Source organism: Heliangelus exortis, chromosome 1 (genome assembly GCF_036169615.1).
Source record: "Heliangelus exortis chromosome 1, bHelExo1.hap1, whole genome shotgun sequence".
NCBI lineage: Eukaryota > Metazoa > Chordata > Aves > Apodiformes > Trochilidae > Heliangelus > Heliangelus exortis.
Genome location: NC_092422.1, coordinates 160,334,935 through 160,357,045, shown reverse-complemented (window position 1 = coordinate 160,357,045; position 22,111 = coordinate 160,334,935). Strand labels below are relative to the sequence as shown.

General features: G+C 39.5%; 1 protein-coding gene across 1 annotated transcript in view; it reads left to right on the top strand.

The window, feature by feature from the left end:
* Positions 1-2,976: 2,976 nt before the first annotated feature.
* KCNQ1 (potassium voltage-gated channel subfamily Q member 1) overlaps positions 2,977-22,111 on the top strand; it is a 476,140-nt gene continuing 457,005 nt past the window's right edge. The window contains exon 1 of the mRNA XM_071733362.1: positions 2,977-3,543. Coding sequence (XP_071589463.1) covers positions 3,161-3,543 — 383 coding nt within the window. The 5' untranslated portion in view covers positions 2,977-3,160. The remainder of the gene's footprint in view (positions 3,544-22,111) is intronic.

Here is a 22,111-nt window from a genome sequence, read left to right as displayed (position 1 = left end):
GTAACTTCTTCACATCACAGCTGTTTATTAATGTTTATTAATGCCTGTTATTAATTTCAGGCATTTCTTGAAGAATGTGCATTTTCTGATCAGTAACAGTTTATTGTCAGTTTGAAAGAATAAAAAATTCTTCATAGCTGAAGGGATCAATCTTAATTTCACACAGCAGTTCCATCATGGAAATGAGACATTTAGAGAATTATTAGATGCTACTCTAGGTGAAGCATTCAGCCTGGTAGACTATCAATAATAAAATAATGGAGCAGTGCCTACATGCATAAAAGGCAATTTAGCACTTCAGCTGGTCCCCCATGTAATAAAATGCTACAAGAGTGTCACAATCTGCTACCCAGTATCACCATACACAAGTCCAGATAGTCTTAGCTCATCTTCAGCATGTCCTTGTGAAGAATAATGCTGTTCCTGGTGCACATTGCATGGGTTGCAAAATACCATCCAGACAACAGAACTATCTAACGTGTTTGGAAAAAAGGTATTATCATGTCTTCAATCTGCAGTTAAGAAATGAGAAGTGCAGAGGGAACTGTTATGTGAACTTGGGGCTCAAGCCTATACCTCATTCCAAGAGCCATAACTACCCACACTAAGCTTTGGTTTACAGTCCATGAGAGGTCTCAGCCCCATGAACAGTTTTGGTAAAAGTTGAAAGCCATGTAAAATGGCAACATTCCCACACTGCCAAAACAAAAGATGAAATGTTTACCTCTGTTTCATTCTCAGCCACAAGACTCTGGAAGAGTGAGAGAAATAATAGAGAAATACTAGCATTTACTTTCTCCCTCCTGATAAGAAAGTTTGAAAGAAGAGCAGTAGTTCAGAAGGGCAGCAACAATAATAGAGAACTCTGATTTTCCATCACTTAATGTAACATAATGAAGTGCTGCTTTTGGTTTTTACAAAACTTAGATGGAAAAAAACCAAACAACTAAAGCTGCCTGTTTAGACTTAATATGAAAGCTTGCTGCAGAGCTGCCAGCAAGCCACAAGCAACACCTAATTGAAGTTTTTAAAAAACATGAAGAAACACCACTCTTAACCTCGTGCAATTAAATGTATGCACATAAGAAATAGAGAGTGAAAGGAGGATGATCCTCAGCAAAATTAAACCGTGGCTTGTGATTGCTGGTTTTGTCAACAGGAAGAAGCAGAAGTAACTCTCCTCTGAAATAATCAAAACTGTTCCCCAGTTCCTTCTCTTCCTCTCCCCAGGGCAGCCATATAAGGCAGATTAAAGGGAGGGACCCTGCATTACTCAGGGTGGGACTTGATGAGCTGGGGGCAGGGTCAGGCAGCAGCTCCTCTGCCTGCACCTATCCAGGGAGTCTCTTCTGTGGAGCTGAGCACGCAGCAAGGAGAGGTAGAAGGACATGTGACAAGTAAGTACTGTTTACCACCTGGTTTCAGGTTTTTTTATGCTTTATGTCTGACTGTGTGGGTCCCCCTCTTTTGATTAAGCAGGCTAGCAAATGTGTTTCAGGTAGCTTTGTTGCCAACTGCTGGGCAGCCAAACTTTGCTGCAAGCACTTACCTAGGTAGCCTCAGCACCCTAAAATGGATGATGTGGAGAGAGTGTACTTCTGATAGCTGCTTCTTGTGTTCTTCTTGTAGGTTGGCTTGGATGATGGGCTTTGTGTTTTCACAAGAATGTTTGGTCCTTACAGCTTTTCAGTGTTAAGAGAACTGATGAGGGAAAGGAGGTGTTTATCTATCTGCTACACGGCTAATGCAGAAATGCATCAGTCCACCTTACCATGAGGAGTGTTAAAAGAGCACACTGTAAAAAGTCCAACACTCAATGTCAATTTTTTGTGGAATAACTTAGAGAGTTCTGTTCAGATACATTGCCATTTCAGCTCACCCACTGTAGATGAGGATCTTTAAGCAACAACAAAAAACAAGCTTCATTTAAAAAGAGGAGGTGAAGACTGAAATTCTCTCTCGCTAACTTACTTGATTCTGCTGAGGCTAAAGTAACTCAAAATCTGACAGAGGATCAGACAGCAGTAACTCTTAAGCATGTGGGCATTCTATTTTGGATATCACAATACATTAAAATGTGACATTACAGACATAATTTTGATATTAACATCGGTGGTGCTTTGAAGTTAAAGTTGCCTTTCATGATGCTCTTAATTTTATTGTATATTCATTGGAGCTAAGCATCTAAATAAGGAAGCTTTTCATGACCATGTATAAGAAATAAGGCAAAACATAATAAGACACCTCAGAAAAACAGCTGCTCTCAGTCTCAGAAAATGCTTAATACTACTGTTAGGGTCTGTATATTAGCAGCTATTTAAGTCTGTTCCATGAAATATGTATTGATCTAGAAGAGCCTTATTTTATGTTCTGTTTTTTCTAGGTACTTGCTTGAGAGTAGCAAAGTTATCAGCAAACATCAAGTGGGTTGAAAAAAATCTAGAATCTGGCCAGGAGTCTTTGATCTGTTCCCTTGTAACAATATTAACCTTGAGTTATGGTTATTATTAATGACATCCTCCTTTTTACACTTGAGAAAAATTGTTCCTCAGTACTGTGGACTGCAAGATCAGATCCCATTAGATGACTGAAAAAATTTATCAAAGTCTTTAAATTTTCCTGTAACATTGATGCTCCAGAAGATCTCTTGAGGTGTAGGTGTAAGCTAAGGCAATAGGCAAGTTTATAAAATCCAGGAAATTTTCCCAGTTCCACTTCTAATCAGGACACTTTAGGAGCTGCTCAACTCAAAATAATATCATAGGGTCACCTCTCAAGAAAATTCTGTTGCTGTATTAGAATTACACTATTTAAATAGTTTTAAACTTCCTTCTTAACAAATGTAACTGTAAATAGTAACTTAGTGTTCTGTCTTCCTCCAGAAGTCATAACCTCTTTTCTTTGCCAGCATATTGGTGCTTCTGGCATCTAGCACGTCTCAATGTCTAACACGTTTTTCTGATTTAATTTCAGAGGCAGTGAGTGACAGTAGGTGACAGGCTGACAGCTCGCACTTGTGTCACAGAGAAGCTCCGTGATAACAGCAGAAAGTCATCTTATCAGCTGCTGGAGAACACCCCGGGGCAAGGAGGACATACAATACCTTCTTTATTATTTTAAATATTGATCAGGCTCAGTAACTCCCGTTCATTGCCGCACAATGTCCTGTGATAGCGGAGAAACCGTCAAGCACCCAACATATAACCTCTACGGACAGATTCAAGGCTCCACTTCCCAGCTCAGCAGTCTGAATGGAAATAGGAAATCTGCAGCATTTTTGGAAGTCCGAGGGAGCTTAAGCAGCATGCAGTATTCTTCCGTGGTGCTGGATACAGAAACCCCAGTGAATAATGTATCTGGAATTCCCTGCAGCCCTGAGGAAGGCACAAAGGCTGCAGGCTCACCAGAAAGCAAAGTCCCCAGGGCCTGTACAACAATATGTTTCCAAAGCCATTATTTAACTAAAACTAGCACGCAGGGAGTCGTCTACAACTTCCTGGAGAGGCCCAGTGGATGGAAGTGTTTTATCTATCATTTTACTGTGTAAGTACCTACATTTTCACAGACTCTTTGGTGTAAGAAAAATTTGAAACTGGCCACTTAATCAGCCAGAAATCATAGTACTTGAGCTTTCAGGCTCAAAACCTGCTGCATAAGTAATCCCACTGAAAGTGATGGAAAAGCCAGGTTCTCAAAGTCTCAGCTGCTATATGCATTAACATTTTGAGAGGAGTGCTTTTTATTTTTCACTTGATATTGGTCTCCACATATGTACACTGCATAGCTGGTATTTCTGAGGTGAAGTCATGTATGCTCATGGCAGTTCTTGTTGCTGCCTTGGTTGCTTTACATTGTTCTAGCTTCAGACTGCACTTTTTAGCATGAGATGTGGAGGGTTCAGCTGTGATCAGATATGTCACATTTTGGTAAGTCCGTTTTGCTCATGCTGAAGTGCCAAAACAAGTAATTTGTTGGGCAAGCATATAGCCATGTTACTGATTTGAATGAATTTACAGTCATGTACAAATTTAGCATAATGCTTTTCATTATACCACGTATGTAGTACATGCCAGGAGGTATTTAATCTTCCATTTACCCTTGCAAAACAGTGGTTATTACATTAATACAGCTGTTGCTTTCTTTGAGCCGCTTATGGTATCTGTCAAGTTTAGCAAGTCCTCAATTGTTTTGATTGCTGCTTAACAGAATGATAATTTGTTATCCTAGCTGTAGAAAGGGCTCAATTGTTCTCTCACTGAGGCAAAAAAATAAGCTTTACTGGCTCTAGTGAATGCAAACTGAGCCAAAAGTCCCTGCTTTTATTATAAAAGCTGCATATGTCTTGAAGAAATGTAGGGTGTTGAAAGTAGACTGTTTGTCTCAGATGAACTTTTCTATGGCCTGACTGCATTTTGGAAAAACCATTATTAGTTACTGCACTCAGGAGCTGCCCAGAGAAATATGTAGTAATTATAAGAAATGAATCATTATACTACTATTTGGCATAAAATATATGGTCTTATTAATGCTTGATTCCTTTCACCTCTCAAAATCATATATGGATTTTTTTAAAAGGATTTTTTGATTCATGAAATTTTGCCAAGTAAAAGGATAGGGCCTCTTTCAAGGACTATGCTTATAATATATAATTCCTAAGGGTTAAACAGATGGACTTTGTGTAGATTTAAATATGTGAATAGTCATGATTTAAGCCTATTTGAGGTTAAGATTCATTAATCTCACTAAAATGCATTTCATCATCTGTATGGCTTTTATCTCGGACTAAGACTGACCTTTAATATGCACTTAAATTCTGCAATAGGCATGAAAATAAATAAATAAATAAATCTATTCTCACATATCCTTCATATCAGAAAATTGGAGGAAAGATTTGAATTACCGATGGAAAACTAACCTCTTTTTTTTTTTTTTTTTTTTAATACAGTAATCCTTTTTTAAGGATTCTTAACTTAAACGAAAGTCTAAAATAACCTATTTTAAAAGCTTTTTCTGTGAGATTGGTTGAAAAGAAACTCTTCAAACACAGGTTTTGTCCAGGGTTTTGTCTTAAGTGGAGTTGTCCTAATAATTATCCCAATTACAGCATGGCATGTTCTTTTATAAAAAAGTTCTGGTTTGTTTTTTTTTAAAGAACTTGAATATCATTGAAGTTAAACACTCTTAAAGCAATAAAGTTCTAAACTAAAATACAAATAATTTTATAATGGGAACAACTTGTAATTTATTAAAAAAAGGTTTTGCATGTTAGATCTGTGGGTTTAGGGTAATTTATGTAGAGCTGATATATTGATGACTGTTTTTGTAACAAATCCAGTCTTCCGAGTGTGGAGTTGATATTTGTGTAGCCTGGAGGAGATAGATTTGAAGCATCCTTTCATTGTCCTTTCATCCTTCATATGACACCAAATGCACATAATTCATGTACAAACTTTTGCATAGAAGCTTCCCACAAGGGACTGAAGTCTGTTCTGATCTGGAGCCAGTTCTGCTAGAAAGAACCACACTTTCCAGAAATGGGCAAGGCGAGGGAACAGTAAGTACTCCAGGAGGTGACCTTTCTCTTGTGCTCTGAAATTACCAAGATAATCTGATTTCCTATAATATTTGCAATGTGCCTCATACTTTAAATTTCTTTTAAGAGGATGAACTCTATCTCTTAAGGAACTTTGTAACTTTTGTTAGAAAAGGGAATTATTTTTCCTTAATTAAATCTGGAATTTGTGTTATTTTAGTGGAGTTATTGTAGGCTAAAAGATAGCTTCTAATGTTTGGTTTTGAAGCCATGGAGTATTGCTTAAGCATTCTCCAACCTTCTCACCTAGGTAATTTTTAGCTTCACTGGATGTACTATGGAATACTTTACTCCTGAAATCCCCAAAAACTGAGTAAAGGGTCTCACTGATAAGATAGAAAGAGGTGAGGACTTGGAAGCATCTGGGACATGCAATAGCAATACAGTGATCCAATGAACCAATTCTTGTGGCTATGTAAGACCCCTAAGATATTCAATATTGACATATATTAGAATCCAGCTCTTTTGTCATGTGGTCCTGAGTCCAGAAAATGAAGTGTGTGCCTGGCTTGAATTTGATTTGTAAACTCAGCTATGCACTTGCTTAAATCATCCAAATGTTGACATATTGGGGTATAACCCTCATATTTTTTCTTTTGAACAAAAAGTGGAATAGGTGTTGGTGATGCATTGTGTATAGTAATGAAGTTACTCAGCAAATCCACACATTTAAATCATTTAGTTGTAATTGGAGCCTTATTCCTGTGATGAATTAAAGTTTCTAAAACATATAAATTGAATTACAACTGGAATGGCTCTATTATGTTCTAGAGGAAAGGCTCTATTGTATTCTGGAATATTGTGTTCATTTTGGCTAGTATACTGTGTTCACATTACCTGTGAACTGAGTGGGGAGGGCTGAAGCCAGACAGTTTTCCTGACAATAAGATTGTTGACCTCTGTTTTAACAGCAGGTGGCAATGAACATAAACCAAAACCAGAATCCGGTGTAGGTGCTCAAATGTATTTGTGGTGGGGAATGTTACACTGCCAGGTCTTTGAAGGACACCTTGGCCATAGACAAGGGGTGAAGAAAGTTGTGTGGCTTTTCTGCCATGTTTGTAGAGGCAAAGAACCAGAAGTAGGAAGGCATGACTCAAGCCTAATGAAATAAGAGCATCACTCTCTGTGTACCCACATGTGCTTGAAGTGGTGACCAGTAATAGAACAATATGGTTTCACTTGTGTTCAGGGAGGAAAGGTAGCTGCTTGTTGTCAGATGTGATTTTCTGTGAGTGATAGAGGCCACCTTGTGTCAGCCCTGTGCTGCACTCCTCAGGTCCCAGGAAAAAAGTAGGCACAGTTTTGCAATGAGGTTAATTAGCCTTATATCTCGGCAAGAAAGGTGGCTCCGTAACACCCTTTCCTCTCAAAGTTACCTCTCAAAGTGTGCAAAGTTACCTTGCTGTCTCCTTCTGGGAGCTCCCTGATGCTGAGATGCTTTGACTGGTGATGGGTCTGAGTCTCCATGTCCCACTGCCCTTCTGAGACACCTGCACTGGTCTGCAGCACGGCTGGAGAGGTCACAGTGCAAGCTGTTGCCATTCAAAATAGGTCTCCCTCCAACCCTGACGGAGCAGCAGTATTAAACACCAGCCTGGCAGGCTGGCAGCAAAGTCTTGTGGCTTTTTGTTTTTTTTAAATTGGTTGGAAACAGAAGTGCTGAGGTACTAACGGGCCAATTCCTGTTCTTATCTCTGCTGTCAGAGTGGTTCCAAAGAATGTTTATCAATATGATGATATGCACTCTATACATATAAATATAAAGATATATATATATGTTAAAAATATGCACAGTCAAACCACCTTGTCCAATCTTTCCCATTTCTCTGGAACATCGAGTGATGCCTAATTTTGGTCTTTTCATCTGCTATCAGCTGGGCAGATGAATATTTTAGTTCCGGGTCAGAAGCTTAGAGGGAACCTGGGTAGGTAGCACTTGGTCTAAGTGAGGAAACAGAACAAGTGGCTATACTGAGTCTGATGAAACAGGGACAGAGGAGAACCTGGGGCTAAGAGACAAGAAATTCAGTTGGATTGTCATAGAAACTGACACTGGTACCAGTGATACTTAAACCAGAAAAAAACTATACAAGAGCAGGCTAGCTCAAGAACAGAGAAGCGCCCTTCATCAGGAAGGGCAAAAGAAAGAAAATGAGTTAGCAGCTTTTTGAGGTCAGAAGTGTGGATAAGCAGAAGGAGTTGAACAGAGGTACTACTGAAAATGGTCTAGAAGCTCAGAGAGCCACTGAGAGGAAGAAGGGTTAGGAGATGACAGCTGGAAGCTAGGGGAAGGAGGGAGTGTGGAATTCATGATGGGAGAAGCAACCTTTCACCCATAGGCAACTGGTTTGAATCCCATCCAAGTCAATAGTGAAGAAGAAGTAATGACTGTGGGGAGATACAAAAGGAGATGTTGGTCTCGGTCCAGTTCTTAGTGAACGGATGTCAGCGTCACCGCTGGAGTTAGCACAGCTGGAAGTCATGCTGGCAGTCAGGAGAGAAACCACAGGCTGGTTGAAAAAGGGAGGCAAGTCTAAGGCAAGAGGGAGGCCCATGAGAGGGACTCAGATTGTGTTCTCAGGCCTGCCACTTTCTTGTCATGTAACACTGTGAAAGTTTAAGTGAGAACCTACATCTGGTCCAGGTAACTTTGCTGGTTTGGCCGCTTGTTAGATGAGTGTTAGACCTCATTTAAAAGTTAAACCAATCTTTATATCCCATGACTTCCATTGGGATAGTGTGAGCCAATCTAACAGCCCATTGCTAACAAACCTCCTCCATTTCTGCTCCCCTCATCTGTCTTGGCCATTCAGCTTGCTCCTGCCAGCTCTAGTTGTCCTTGGATATCCTTGCATCACTAAGCCAGTTCAACTGATTATGTCAGCAGAAACTTAGCCCAACAGAAAAAAGTGAATGATTTTCTGTCAGGTTAGTAATACATATTCAGTAACTTTAAGTACTGTCCACTATTGTTCTCTTAGTGCTCCTAGTGGATCGTAATTGCCTGTTAAATTTCATGTAAAAACTTGCAGAATAATTGCAAAGTAACACTGGAAATCATCTGGCAAACACTATAGACCACCTGGTTTGACTGAAAAACCTTTCACAAATGTAGAGTTCACTTAGCAGCAAAGTGTGCTCTACAGGCTCCCTTATGATTTATGGGGAAACAACTCCTCCAAATGGTGACTCAGAGGAAATAATGGCTATTGCTCTGAACATTTCAAGGGTACACTGGCAGTTTCTCTGTTGACCACATAGGAAAGATAAGGAGAAGGTCCTCCTTAGAGTATGGTTTCACATAAGTTATCATAAAGTTTACCAGTACCCAAAGGGAAAGGTGACCTCTCGTTTTCGTATCTTCTCTCCTAGTCAGACGTTTCTACAACATAATGTACTCTGCTTCTGGCACTCACTATAGCCCTTCTAAGCAAACTCAACTCACTGTAAAGGCAGAAATCTAGCCTAGCAAGAAAGTGAGTAGCTTTTGATACCTTAGGGAGGCACAGCATCCCAGCAAATGGTCTGATGGCGCTGCAACCAGTACTAACCTGTTAATCAAGGCTGTAATGAGATGATAGAGAGCTCTCCTTTCTGCCACCAGAGAACTGTGATGTTGCTCATATGCTCAGCTTCATATGAAATCATGCCCTAAGCTTGCTTCTCTTTCATACTGACCCCCACAGCTCTTTCACTGAGTGGCATTCATGCATGCGTGCTCCTGGCAGCTTGTTGGAAAGAGCTGAGGAATTGCTGCTGAGTAATTTAAAAGTACATGGTCCTTACAAAAATATGAAAAAAAAAAATCAATAAGGTTGTTAACTTAAAATTTTCTGAGGAAATTACAGAAAATCAGTAGCATGTTTGTAAAATCGGGACTGGAAAGAAACAAACTTTTTCCTTCAGAAAAGTTTCTGTGCACTGAAGTCTGTCTGAAGTAATACAAAAAGAAGAGAGTTCAGATTATTGGAAAAAAAGTTGCAGTTTTCTCTGATTATTGTCACTGTTCCAACTTTGCTTTCTCATTTTTTTTTTTTTACTTCTCTCAAATTCATGTAAGAAACTGTAGTCATGGTCTGTTAATGCAATTGAAGAAGTTAAGAGCCACCATTCTGAGTGATGTAGAATTTTTATTTGACATACAACTGTTGCTGATGTAAAGAGCAGTAAAAGGCAAAAATGTGTCTTGCATTTCCTTTTAATGACTGTGGGGCATTCGCCTGCATGGATTTTGGTTCATCATGTGTAACAGCTCTCAGTGAAACTAAATACATATAGCAAGTAAGTTAGCATGGTGTTTGCTTCTGGTTTTGTCTGTAAATGCATCCTATAGCCCATTACTTATAACTGTTTATCTCAAAGGGACTGTCAAATTCTCATTACTGTCCATTCCACAATTATTACTAGAATGAAAGCAGATATCTTGCTTTTTCCAATGATGTGATTTTATATGATCAGCACAAGCAGCAACTAAAGTTCAGAGTAATTATAAACATATGACTGCTTTTGAGATTCTGGGTTTGACCTTGATGTCAAAGCTTAGATCTGGACATGATGTGCTTTCATAAGGATAAGTTAAGGCTTTTTATTATTATTATTATTGGGTTCAGAATGTTTCTTTCCAGCATAACAGCTACTTATTTGGACATTTTATACAAAAATTGAACTAACAAGTTTTCCCGTTTACAACTACAGCAGCTACTTTTGTGTGTAGCTACTGAGTGGTACTAAGCAGTTTTCTGTTCCATGATTTTAAAGTTAAGGTACAAAAAGATGAGTGGTATTAAAGTGGAGAAACTCAAGAACTTCTAAGTGCTTAGGGTTGCATGTTCAACTGTAGGAAGTGGTGAAGCAGCTTAAGTTGCTAATGGAGGTACATTAATAATAAACAGAATGATCTTTAGGATTTAGTAAAGTCCCAAGACTGGGCTGTTCTAAAAATACATGGGGACAGTTTAAATTTTTAGCCACTTTTCCTAAGGAAATGAGGTTTATGCAGCCATGAATGATTGCTGAATGATTGCATCTGTCTGAAAGTGCCTTACAAAAACTTTTGAGCCAGTTGGCAAGTTTCAGCTAACATTGACAGAGAAGAGGCATGTCAGAGACATTAAGTTTCTTCATGTTTTAATAAAACAAGTATTTGGGTAGAGGAGGCCTTCCAGAGGAGAGATGTTATGGAAGTTCCTAAGAAGGAACTTTGATGTGAGTATACTTCACTTCAGAATAACCCAACCACAGGGCACAAAGCCACAGGCTACATAAGTTCTATTTTCTTTTTTTTGAAATTATTGATGGGTTTTTCCATCATTTATATAAGAAATTCAATCCATTTTATTTTAGAAGCTCAATTTTGTTACAGACAAATACTGCAATGAATATGCAGTAATGCCCCCACAGGCTAATGTTTCTATAGTGAAACCATTTGTTTCTCTAGTGAAATCATTTGCTGTGGTGTGGTGTTGATTTGGTGCTATTGATGGAATTTGTTTACACTTTTGTGGAAAAACTCAGTGCTCTTACAGAAACCAGAAAAATGAGAAGATATTCCTTGATGTTAACATTGCAATTTCTTATTAATTTATGGACTCCACTTGGTATAAAATTCAACGTTCAGGTGTCTTCATGATAATCAAGCTGGCATTAACTTGTTGCTGGCTGAACACCTGGAGACTTAGCAGAGTCAATTAAGTTTGGCAAGGCCAAAAATAAAACTACTATTTTGTGTTTCACTGCCAAGGATTATCTCTCTGCCATTAATTTTATAAGTTTGTTCCCTCCTCACCCATCCCTTTTTTGTTATTCGAGAGATAACATTCCCACAAGCATCTCATATGTCAACACCTCAAGTAAATTTATCTGCAGCAGATAACCACAAAACAATCCATAAACACAGATAGTCTTCGCTAGAAATTACATTATTTGATTCACAACTTCAAAGGAGGAATGATTATACTTCTCCTTTAAGAGTTTTCATGACGCTTGTCTCCCGTGGAAAATGAGATTGTTACACCATGACCTTGAATGAGTTTATCCTTGATAAAATACTTGACATCATTTTGCTTTCATTGTCATAGTCAAGCTACTAATTCCAAATACTTGTAGGCTTCAGTAGAGCACAGCCAATTAATCTATTGAACAGAATTTGTCCCTGGCAACAATAATGATGGAAACGTGTGTACAGTTGCATTATCTACTCAACAAAATGAAGCAATGTTTAGGAAGATCAGGACACAGAGAAGCACTCGTTTGTAACCTTTAACCATGGCTGATTAAGTGTCCAATGCACCAGTGTAGCCTATTTAAATGTGTTGACACATGAAACAGATTTCAGAATGAGCATTTTAAAACACTGATGAAAAAAAAAAACAGTTGTATTTTGTTGTATGTGTGAGGCTTAAGGAATTTAGGAGAAATCAAGAAATACTAAAATTTAGTGTACATTGGCAAGACCTCTCTCAGCAAAGCATGGTACCTACATCTTCTGTTGGTGTGAACTGAAGTAAGTAAAAAGCCAAAATGAGAAATTCTCCAACGTTCCTCTTTGATAAGTAGCCACTTGCTGACAAGTTAACACTAGTGGACTTTGCATCTTGAGGAGTGGCTTGTTTTTCAAACCAAAACCTGAATTGAGACTTAAAGACAACCCAGTGGTATTTAGTGGTGAGGCTTGCTAAAGGTTTGTATGTGGTATTGTTCTGTGCTTTCTAGGGCAACTGTTGTCCTGTGCTTTATAGGGAATTTGGCACTCACCCAAGGTTTTTTTTCCCCAGTATGTCTTAAAAGGTCATTGGTTAGAGCTATGTTTAGCATCCCTAACACTGTTATGACCAATCCACAAGGAAGTTTCCTGATTGCCAAAGGTTGTTGGGTTCTACAGGTTAGTTGGCAAATAATTACAAAATCTATCTTTAAGGTCAGGCTTCTCAAAACTAACCTGCACTCTGGTGCATTGCTCAACAACAGAGATAGCAACCTTTAAAAATATGAAGGTAGTATTCACTGACTGCTGGTTCAAAGATATTGAAGGAAATTATGTTCTACTGTATTAGAGAAAAAGGTGCAAAGGGATCGTTGTTTTTGTCAGAATGAATTTACTTGAGGGGGCTGGGGAGGACTTGAGTTTTTTTCCCACTGTTTGTCTCCATCACTTTTGTCCTAAAAGTGTCCTACCCACAGATACCACTACCTCATCCAGCTCAGCCCCCATGGCTTCTTTCCAACAGCCTGTGCTGTGCACTGAGAGTACAAAAAGCTTCCCTACTATAGCAGGGGCAATTTTAGCAATAGCTAAAAGCTGTCTCTGGAACTGCTCTGTAAACCGTGGGTCACAAAAGGCAGCTCAAGGATCTCAGCTCCATCTCTTTCCCACCTCTCCCTCCAGAATACACAAATCCAGTGTGGGCAGCCCCTGCTTCTTCACACTGAGGTTGTGTCTACCCATGAACAACACCCCAGAGAACCTGACACATCCTTACCGTTGTTTCATGTTGTCTATAGAATGGCAGCCTATAGTGTATTATTTTAAAGCCTATGATTTCAAGCAGGAGGTTGTGAAGCAGAGCCAGAGTCACAAGCAAATTCTGCTGTCATGGAATCACATTTTTTACAGCTCTGGAAATAGTCATTGAAACATAGAGGCAAAAAGTAATTTTAATTTTTCAGTTATTTTTTTAACACGTGGGGGAGTCCACAGGTAATTCTTACTTTTCTCTTTTATAGCATGTAAATATAAACAGCATTTAATTTCAATGTAAGCTCCCATGAGCACAAAAATTGACATTTGGATACAGAAATAAACACCATCTGCTTCTCAAGATGCCTTTGTGAGTAAGAAGCTTAACTTTATGTTGATATATTTGAGTGTGTTTGTGTTCATCCTCCAAATTGTTAAAAGGAATAACACTTTCAGTGGCTCTATTTTAGGATTCTTAACTTTACTTTGTGCTCATATTCAAGATAAAGATCTAAATCTTTTAAGTCTTTCTTACTGTACTGATTCCTAGAGTCAATATTATAGAAACAGGACAGATAATTAATTAAATATTTTTTTAACTTCTCCTGTTTCAACTCTAAAACCTCAAAAATTAAAAGACCGATAAAGAACCCTCCAAATGTTAGTTGTTTATGATTTTTAGTCCCAATAAAAATTAAAGGTATCTAAATATTGCAATATTGACAATGCTGAATTTAATAATTTTTAATTTTAATTTTTAGGGCTAACGACCAATTGCAGTTATAATGGAAATTAAAGTGAGCTGCAGGTGTAACCTCCCATTCCTGTTATCTCCCATTTGAAAAAGATAAAGATATTCTTGATAAAAACAATAGAAATACAAGATACTCCAAGTCAGCAAAACCCCAGTCAAAAGTTTGAGACACTTCAAATATGTTATTTTGCTATGCCCAATTTACAAATTATCTTCCCCTATAATGCTCCATCATAGCCCCTTCCCAGAATTTGTGGAATTGGTCTCCCTTCATATAGAAGAAAATGCAGCACTTCAGGCTTTTGACTAAGTGTATATTACATGCTTAGAGACCTGTTAAAAAATAGCTCTGAATAGAAATTTAGTACATAAAAAGACCATCTTCAACAGGTTACACTAAAGACTAAAACTGGTAGATCTCTTTTCCTTTTTGCCTTTTTTTCTCACCAGAATGAATGAACTGAAATCTGAACAGTCCCCAGCTGCCTTCAGTCTGAGTCCCACTCTTAATGTCTTAAGGATCTTAAGTCAGGTTTGATTTGTAACATATTTGTCTTTCTCACACTCCACTAGGACTTCTCATTTTGAATTAGTAATCACATGTTAGCAGTCATTCAGTATCTGCAAAACTGGGTCAGATCACAGGATTTGTGCTTTCTCTCACTAATACATCAGGAAGCAAAATGATCTTTAGCAGTCTCAGTGATCTGCTGGATATATGTCCCCTAATTCAGCTCAAGAGGTAATTTTCCTGTAGTCACACAATTAGGTTTTGAGTGTGAAGCACAATTTCGTGCTTTGGGCTCCAGCCTGTTTTAGTAATGCCTTAATCCAATGGTAGCTAAAGTAGCAGCCTTTTTATAAAGGCTTCCATGAGACTGATATGTAATTTTGTTAACCTTTTTATTTGTAGGGCTTTTCTATGTGTGCATGGTAGTTTCATTTTTATTTTTTATTTACTTTATTTTTTCCTATTTATTTTTTTTAATTTATCTAATATTTTGCATATACTTCTAAGACTTTTTTTTTTTTAAATACTAAACCATAAATTACCAGCACAGTTGTTATAGTCAGCAATATTGAGCCAGCTGTTCTGCAAAGAAAACACTAGATTAACCTAGAATATGGTGAAATCACTGCTGTGAAAACTGATTTTCAGGTTCTGGTATCTAATAGTACATATTCTACCAGGCAACCTAGGAGGAGTTCCCTTGTTAATCCATGAGATATTTTGGAACTAGAAGAACATGATCAACCCCAGAGGATGCCTTCACTTCCCTAGCATTTCTTGTTGTTCCTGACTTGGGAAAACTCAATCCACCTTTGGTCTAATAAAGAACAGCTGGATCCTAAACCACCAGATAAGCATTCAGTAAGCACAGTTTCATACCTCACTGAAAGGCTTCAGTACAGGGCAGTGGGTTTACAAACAAATCTACAAAAGTCTTAATTTCAGTGCAATTTGAAAGCATCACATGGAATTGGTAACACAATATTACAGAGCAGAAAGGGGATCAGGAGGAGCATTCAGTCTTCCCTGCCTGGAGAGGAACAGCTAAGATGCTGCCAGGGCTCTGGGGGAGCCAGGGGCTCCCTGGGGTTGGGAAGCCCCAGGCATCAGGCTTCTCTCTGGGGATTGGGACAGAATGAGATCGCAAAGCCCTGACAAATTGTCTGGGTAATTATTAGCAGTTTTAATGTCTATTAACACTGTTGGGTTTTGTTGTGCTTTTGTTGTTTTGTTTTGTTTTTTTTTTTTTTTTGTTTTTTTTTTTTTTGGTTGGTTTTTTTTGTTTTGTTTTGTTTTGTTTTTGTGGTTTTTGTTTTTCCCAATACAATTGCCTAGCTGCAAAATAAATACAAGCTTCCCTCCAGATATAAGGGAAAAACCACAGAGGTTGTTTTAGAACTTGAAACTGACGACATCATCTAGTTTTATCTTTCAGCCAAAGTGGGTTCAATAAGAAGAAAATTTGTTTTTATAGAGCACAGCTTTTCCTGGTGACAAAGCACTTGCAAGAATGCTGCCACTGCAGTTTGCTCCTGAGCTGTGTAACTGATACCTGCTCCTCCCTCCTATAGCATGTGTCTCTAATTCCATTCAAATTATTGTATAGTCTTCTTTTCTAAACCTGCTGTCTCTGGGCTAGAACTTTGCTGTGATTAGACATTACTGGAACAACATCTTTACTACCAGTTCATGGCATGCTGGTTGACTGTGTGACTTGTCTTTGAACTGAGCTTGCTTTTTGAAATGTTTTCTTGTTGTTATTGCTGTTCTTGCTATTGGTAGAGAACTCAGTCACTAATTTGTGGTTATCTTTGGCTTTGTCCTCACTGAAACTTAGTCTGTTCTCACCTCACGTGAGCTGCCCTTATGATATGGGGGCACTGCTTAGCGTGGCTTTTTATCATTTGGAAAAAGAAACCATTAATTCCCCCATCATGATTTTCATTGCTAAAGCTGGCACCATCCTTACCTGCCTTGCTCTGAATATAAGTCTCAAGCATGTCTTCACTGAGATTTTTAATTTTCATATACTTTGTAGGTATCATTCTGTTGTGTTTTGCAGTTGATGGAAATGATGAACATGTTGTCAAAAAAGACAGGTCAGCATGAGGGCTGGAAGGGGGCTTTGTGAAGAAGAGATTAGTGGAAGATGCTAACTGCTAATGTCTTTAGCCTTGAGCACTAAGTAAAACAAATAATAGAAAACAATGATTAATTAAACTTGCTGTAAACGTACCTCATTAACATGTTAGAATACCCTCCTTTAGGCTTGAAAGACCCCCTGGCCACAAAAGCCACCTTGCCCTCTGAGTGAATAGTACAAGTGTACCACCTTTCAGTGGAAGTGATGAACTAGTTAACCAATCACATAGATGAATTAAATCACTATACTTAGAGATAATGCATTTTTTATATATAAAATAAACCCAATGTTAGGGGAAGGTGTACTAGCTTTATGGATTTACCACCTAAAACTGCTTTCTGTGCAAAGCTGGAAAAAAGAAATGCCTCAGCTCTGTGTGCAGAATGGATTATTGCATGCAGGGTAAATTGACCCCATTTTTGGGACAACAAACATGGTCACTAGATGTGGGCATTTCCGTGTTTGGAGCTGTTAAGAGTGTAACATTACAGTTTGTATTTGGGAAAGGACATAATTGAAACTGGAATATACCCAGGTTATCTGAAGCTACCTCTTCCCCTCTTTCAAAAATCAAATCTTCATCTTTTATGACCAAAAATGATCAGTAGTGATTCTACATTTCAAATAAATACATTTTATATGAGGACGTGGTATCTCATCTGCAGAATGTCCACTCCGGCCTGTGCTAATGAAATGACGCCTTTGTTATTCACTGGGAAGGAGTGACACTCACTGGCCAAAATACGTAGTGCCATAAATTATGTGAATTTAAGGGATTCTTTTGTGTGGTTTTAATGTGTGTTTTGGAAAAGGAAAAAAAGAGAGAGAATGTATCAACAAATTATTGCAGGAGGGAAGCAACAATTAGCTGAAGGTTACAAAACTTGGAAGCTTTACTTGCAGCTTTCAGACAGTGCTGGGTCCCGTAGTAGACCAATTAATTGTCTTCCCTTCCACATCCTAACAAGCCAAATAGGAGATGTGGTATGTAAACTCCTTAATATATTTCTTTTTTCCATTTGAAATGTGTTCCTTTGTCTCTTGGCAACGCTTTGTTCTGGTTTTACTCTTTTTGCTTTGGTATTCTCCTTCTGAAAACCTCTCTCCAGTAATAGTGGTACCTTAGCTCCCTCTGCTGGGTGCCTTCTCTTTGCTCGGTGTAGTGCTTCACTAAAGTATTCAATTTTATTACGACTTGGACAAAACTCTGTAGCCCCTATAATGTATCACCATTTTCAAAGAGATAGACATTTGGGTACCAAATAATATGTCTGGCAACACGTGTATCTTGAAATAGCAGGATCAGGTAATGGGCTGTGTAACTAATAAATCATGAAAACCTGACTATCAGCTAAATTTATCTGCTAAAAGCACTGTTAGCCCTGACTAAGATGTATTACTTGGATACCTTTTCCCTGGATACCTTTCAGCATTATTTTTTCTAAAGACATTTCAGCTCCAGGTATTCGGAGGGAAGTGATGGAGTCACCATCCCTGGAGATGTTTAAGGACAGGCTGGATATGTGCTGCTTGCAAGAGGGACGGAAGTTAATTTGTCCCTGAGTGTTGTTTTCCTCACTTTTCTCCACTCCCACACTCACCCCATTTGACACAGAACTGACAGAAACCCTTGATGAGCAGAAAGAATCACCAAGATCCCTGTGGTAGTCTCCCCCCCACTGCTTGATACCCTTCTTGTAATAGTCTTGAAAAAGCTTCAGTGAGGTCACTGGTGACACCGGGAGGCCATTATGATTTCATGCGTGACTCACCCTGGGTGAAGGGAGGGACATACCTGGTTCTACTCCAGGTGATGTTGTGGAGTGGAGGTTGCTCCAGTTTGGACACGCAGGAGCACAATGGGCTGAGGGCTGCTTTCCTTGTGACTATTCCTTACCAGAGAGAATCATAGAATCACAGAATTGGCTGGGTTGGAAGGGACCTCAGAGATCATCAAGTCCAACCCTTGATCCACTACCGCTGCAGTTACCAGACCATGGCACTGAGTGCCACATCCAGTCTCTTTTTAAATATCTCCAGGGATGGAGAATCCACTACTTCCTGGGGCAGCCCATTCCAATGCCTGATCACCCTCTCAGTAAAGAAATTCTTTCTAATATCCAACCTAAACCCCCCCTGGCACAACTTGAGACTGTGCCCTCTTGTCTTGCTGAGAGTTGCCTGGGAAAAGAGACCAACCCCCACCTGGCTCCAGCCTCCTTCCAGGGAGTTGTAGAGAGTGATGAGGTCTCCCCTGAGCCTCCTCTTCTGCAGGCTGAACAGCCCCAGCTCCCTCAGCCTCTCCTCATAGGTTCTGTGCTCGAGTCCCTTCACCAGCCTGGTTGCCCTCCTTTGGACCTGCTCCAGGACCTTGATATCCTTCCTAAACTGAGGGGCCCAGAACTGGACACAGTACTCGGGGTGTGGCCTCACCAGCGCTGAGTACAGGGGCAAAGAAAGGATGCCCCTGTGTCATAGGAAGTGCTGTTGGCTTCCCCATGCAGGTGCTGTGCTTCAGGGCCCATCCAGGGGATCCTCTGCCAGAGCTGATCCCTACTGTCCCTGTCTGTAGGCACTGGAGAGCCCAAACTGGGGCCCAGACCTCCCAGCAGTCTCACTAGTGCTGGGCAAAGGAGAAGCCTTACTTCCCTCCTCAACTTGGTGGCCATGCTCCAATGCCTTGGGAAATGTTGACACATTAGATATAAATGTGATAACTCAGCTGCTTGATATTGATGAACTGAGGTCTCATTCTTTTGTCTGCAAAAGTTTATACATTTGCTCCAGGTAATGCTTGATTGTCCGCTTTTATTAAAAAGGGTCATATGCTGAATTTGGACTCTATATTGGTTTCAAGAAACAGCCATATAAAGAATATGCTTTTGTTTGCTTGTTTGTTTTGTTGGGCTTTGTTGTTAGGTTTTTGTTTGTTTGTTTGTTTGTTTTATGTTTTGGTTTGTTTTGTTGGTTTTTAGGCTTTGTGCTTTCCATTTGACTTCAGCTATTAAAGCTCTTATTCTGATAACTCGATAACTTTCAAGTCCCTTCCCTTCTGAGTTCACAAAATGTAAATTGTGTGGCATATTATTTCAAATTTGCATTACATTTTTTAAGTGGCGTTCAAATAAATAAATCTTATATTGCAATTAATATTACTCCAAAACCTTAGGATAATGGTCTTATGTTTGTTATGATTTTTAAAATTCTGCACTTGCCACCCGTATCTCTGCTATCTTTTAATATGAATTGCAATTACACTTATACATTAATTATAATTATGTTACAAATAAGCTTTATAGAGTTACTTGAAGAGCACAAGGAAGTCTTAAAACAAAACCTTACTTGAATACTTCCATATTAATCAGATTATACCATTTAAGTGCAAGAATAAGCATAAGGAGATACCTAATGGAGCAGTTCTACAAGCAGCTATCAGACACCAGGCCTCTGCCTTCAGCTCAGAGGGGACTAGAAATACCCCACTGTTCAAGCGTGTTGCTAAAAAAACTCTTGTCAGTTAAGGACTTGTATATTACATGTTAAAGATCAGTTTTAATAGTGTGGATCAGCACAGGCAAATACTGAAAAAATGAAAACTTGATTCAGAGACTCCAATTAATCTTCAAATAATTCAGTTCTTAATGGTGGCTCAGATCTTCTCAAATCTCTGTTTGTGGATGGAGACAGAGCCTTTCCAGAGCCATTTTGTTGGAAGCAGGATTTTTTTTTGTATCTTCAAATCCAGTTTTAGGCTTGAACAAAGTCAGCTGTTGCCTGTGGGGCGGGTGAGGAACAACTGCACAGTGTTTGCACTGACGTGCTGATGACTTGCAGTGTATGAATGACTGGACCAACCACACTACTTATGTGTATAAGAATTGTTTTCAGTCTTCATTATCCCCTGTTCAGTGTGCCTGAGGGTTCTGAGGCAGTTTAAAGTCTGTGTGGAAAGCAGAGACCCAGCCCCTGGGTTGGGGGTGTCCTAAGCCACACAGCACCACACTGAGCCCAACAACTGCCCCAGTTCCCCCCAGTCTGGGGATGGATCTGGGGTTTCTCTTGGAGTTGGTCACCAGGATGGGTCCCTGCTTTCCACTCAGAGGGGGCTGTGCAGGTGGAACCCTCAGGTTTGTTCCAGCTTCTTTCTATCCCTCCAGGACAGTGCTGTCCCCACTCCTGTGGACTCCCCCAGCCCACACATGTTAGTGCTGACTAGTGGCCCAAACAAAGGGCCCTGAACACGCCTTTCACCTGTTTTAATGAAGTTTCTGTTCACATTTAGGCATTATTATTCATTTCATTAGCTCCCATTAAAGCGTATCTTATGCATTATATACCTGTGCATTTTCTAATGTATGTTATATACAATGCATTTATCTATATATGTATGCCTATGCTATATATACACTAATACACATACTCTATAGGCATTTATATACATATAAAGTGCATCTGTGAGTAAATAAGTAACATGCTTTTTACCATATTCCTTTGTATTGATATTTATGTGTGTTCTTATATTTATTTTCTATTTTCTGAGTTCCATATTTCATACTCTTGCATCAGATGTTGGTGCCCTGGCACTGGCAGTGGTGGCTGCAGGTTTCTCTGTGAGAGGTGGCCAGAGCTGCTTGGTGCTGGGCACAGCCGGTTCCGTCCGCTGTAACCAACCCCGTCCTGGGCATGGCTGAGACACTCACACGTGTGTTGGTGCCTCGGGGAAAACACATTTAGGAAAGGCCAAACCCTCCACACAGACTGTAAGAAACAGCCCTGTGAACACTGAGATGAGAGGAGCAAGAGGAGGTGCTCCAGGTTCCCCTGGAGAGCCCAGGCTGGAGCAGGTTTGTCCCGAAGGAATGCAGCCCATGCACCTGTGCTGCAGCAGGGGAAGAGTGTGAAGATGAGGAAGGAGAGGCAGAGGCAAAGTGTGATGGACTGACCCCAACCTCCCCATTCTCCATCCCCCTATGTCTCTCAGTGCATGTGAAGGAGATCTGGGAACAAAGGAGAGGGGTTTATCCTGGCAAAGGCAGTGGAGTGGAAGGTTTTAGTTTTCTTTGTTTCCCACTCTCCAAATCTATTTTAACTGACTATAATTTAATTTTCCCCAAACTAGATATTTTTTGCTCATGGCAGTAATTGAGAAGTGATCCCCCTGTCTTTGTCTTGACCCACAAGCCTTTTCATTTTTTTCCTCTCTTTGTCCTGTCAAGGAGGGAGAGTGAGAAAGTGGTAAGATAGGTGTCTGGCAGCTGGCCAAGGTCAATCCACAATAATTCTCTAGTCTATATATTAAGTAGCTATAGTTCTATACATAGAAACATATGTATATATATTTATTTTTTATATAAGCACCTCCTGGTCCAAAGGAAATGAGGAAATGAGTCAGAGGGTGGCTGGAGATCATGTGGATATGACAGTTTTAAAAATATGGCAACCACAGACAGGTAGGAGAAATGAGGGGTGTGACATTAAAATGTGGATCTATGGGTATATCATAAGCAGGAGCTCACCTCTCTGATGCCTTTCTGATGTAGAGAGGAGGGAGGAGGTGGACCTGTAAGCCATGGGGCAGTCTGTGAACAAGTGGTGTATAATATATATATATAAAAATATGTATATATATATAAAATATGTACATATATATA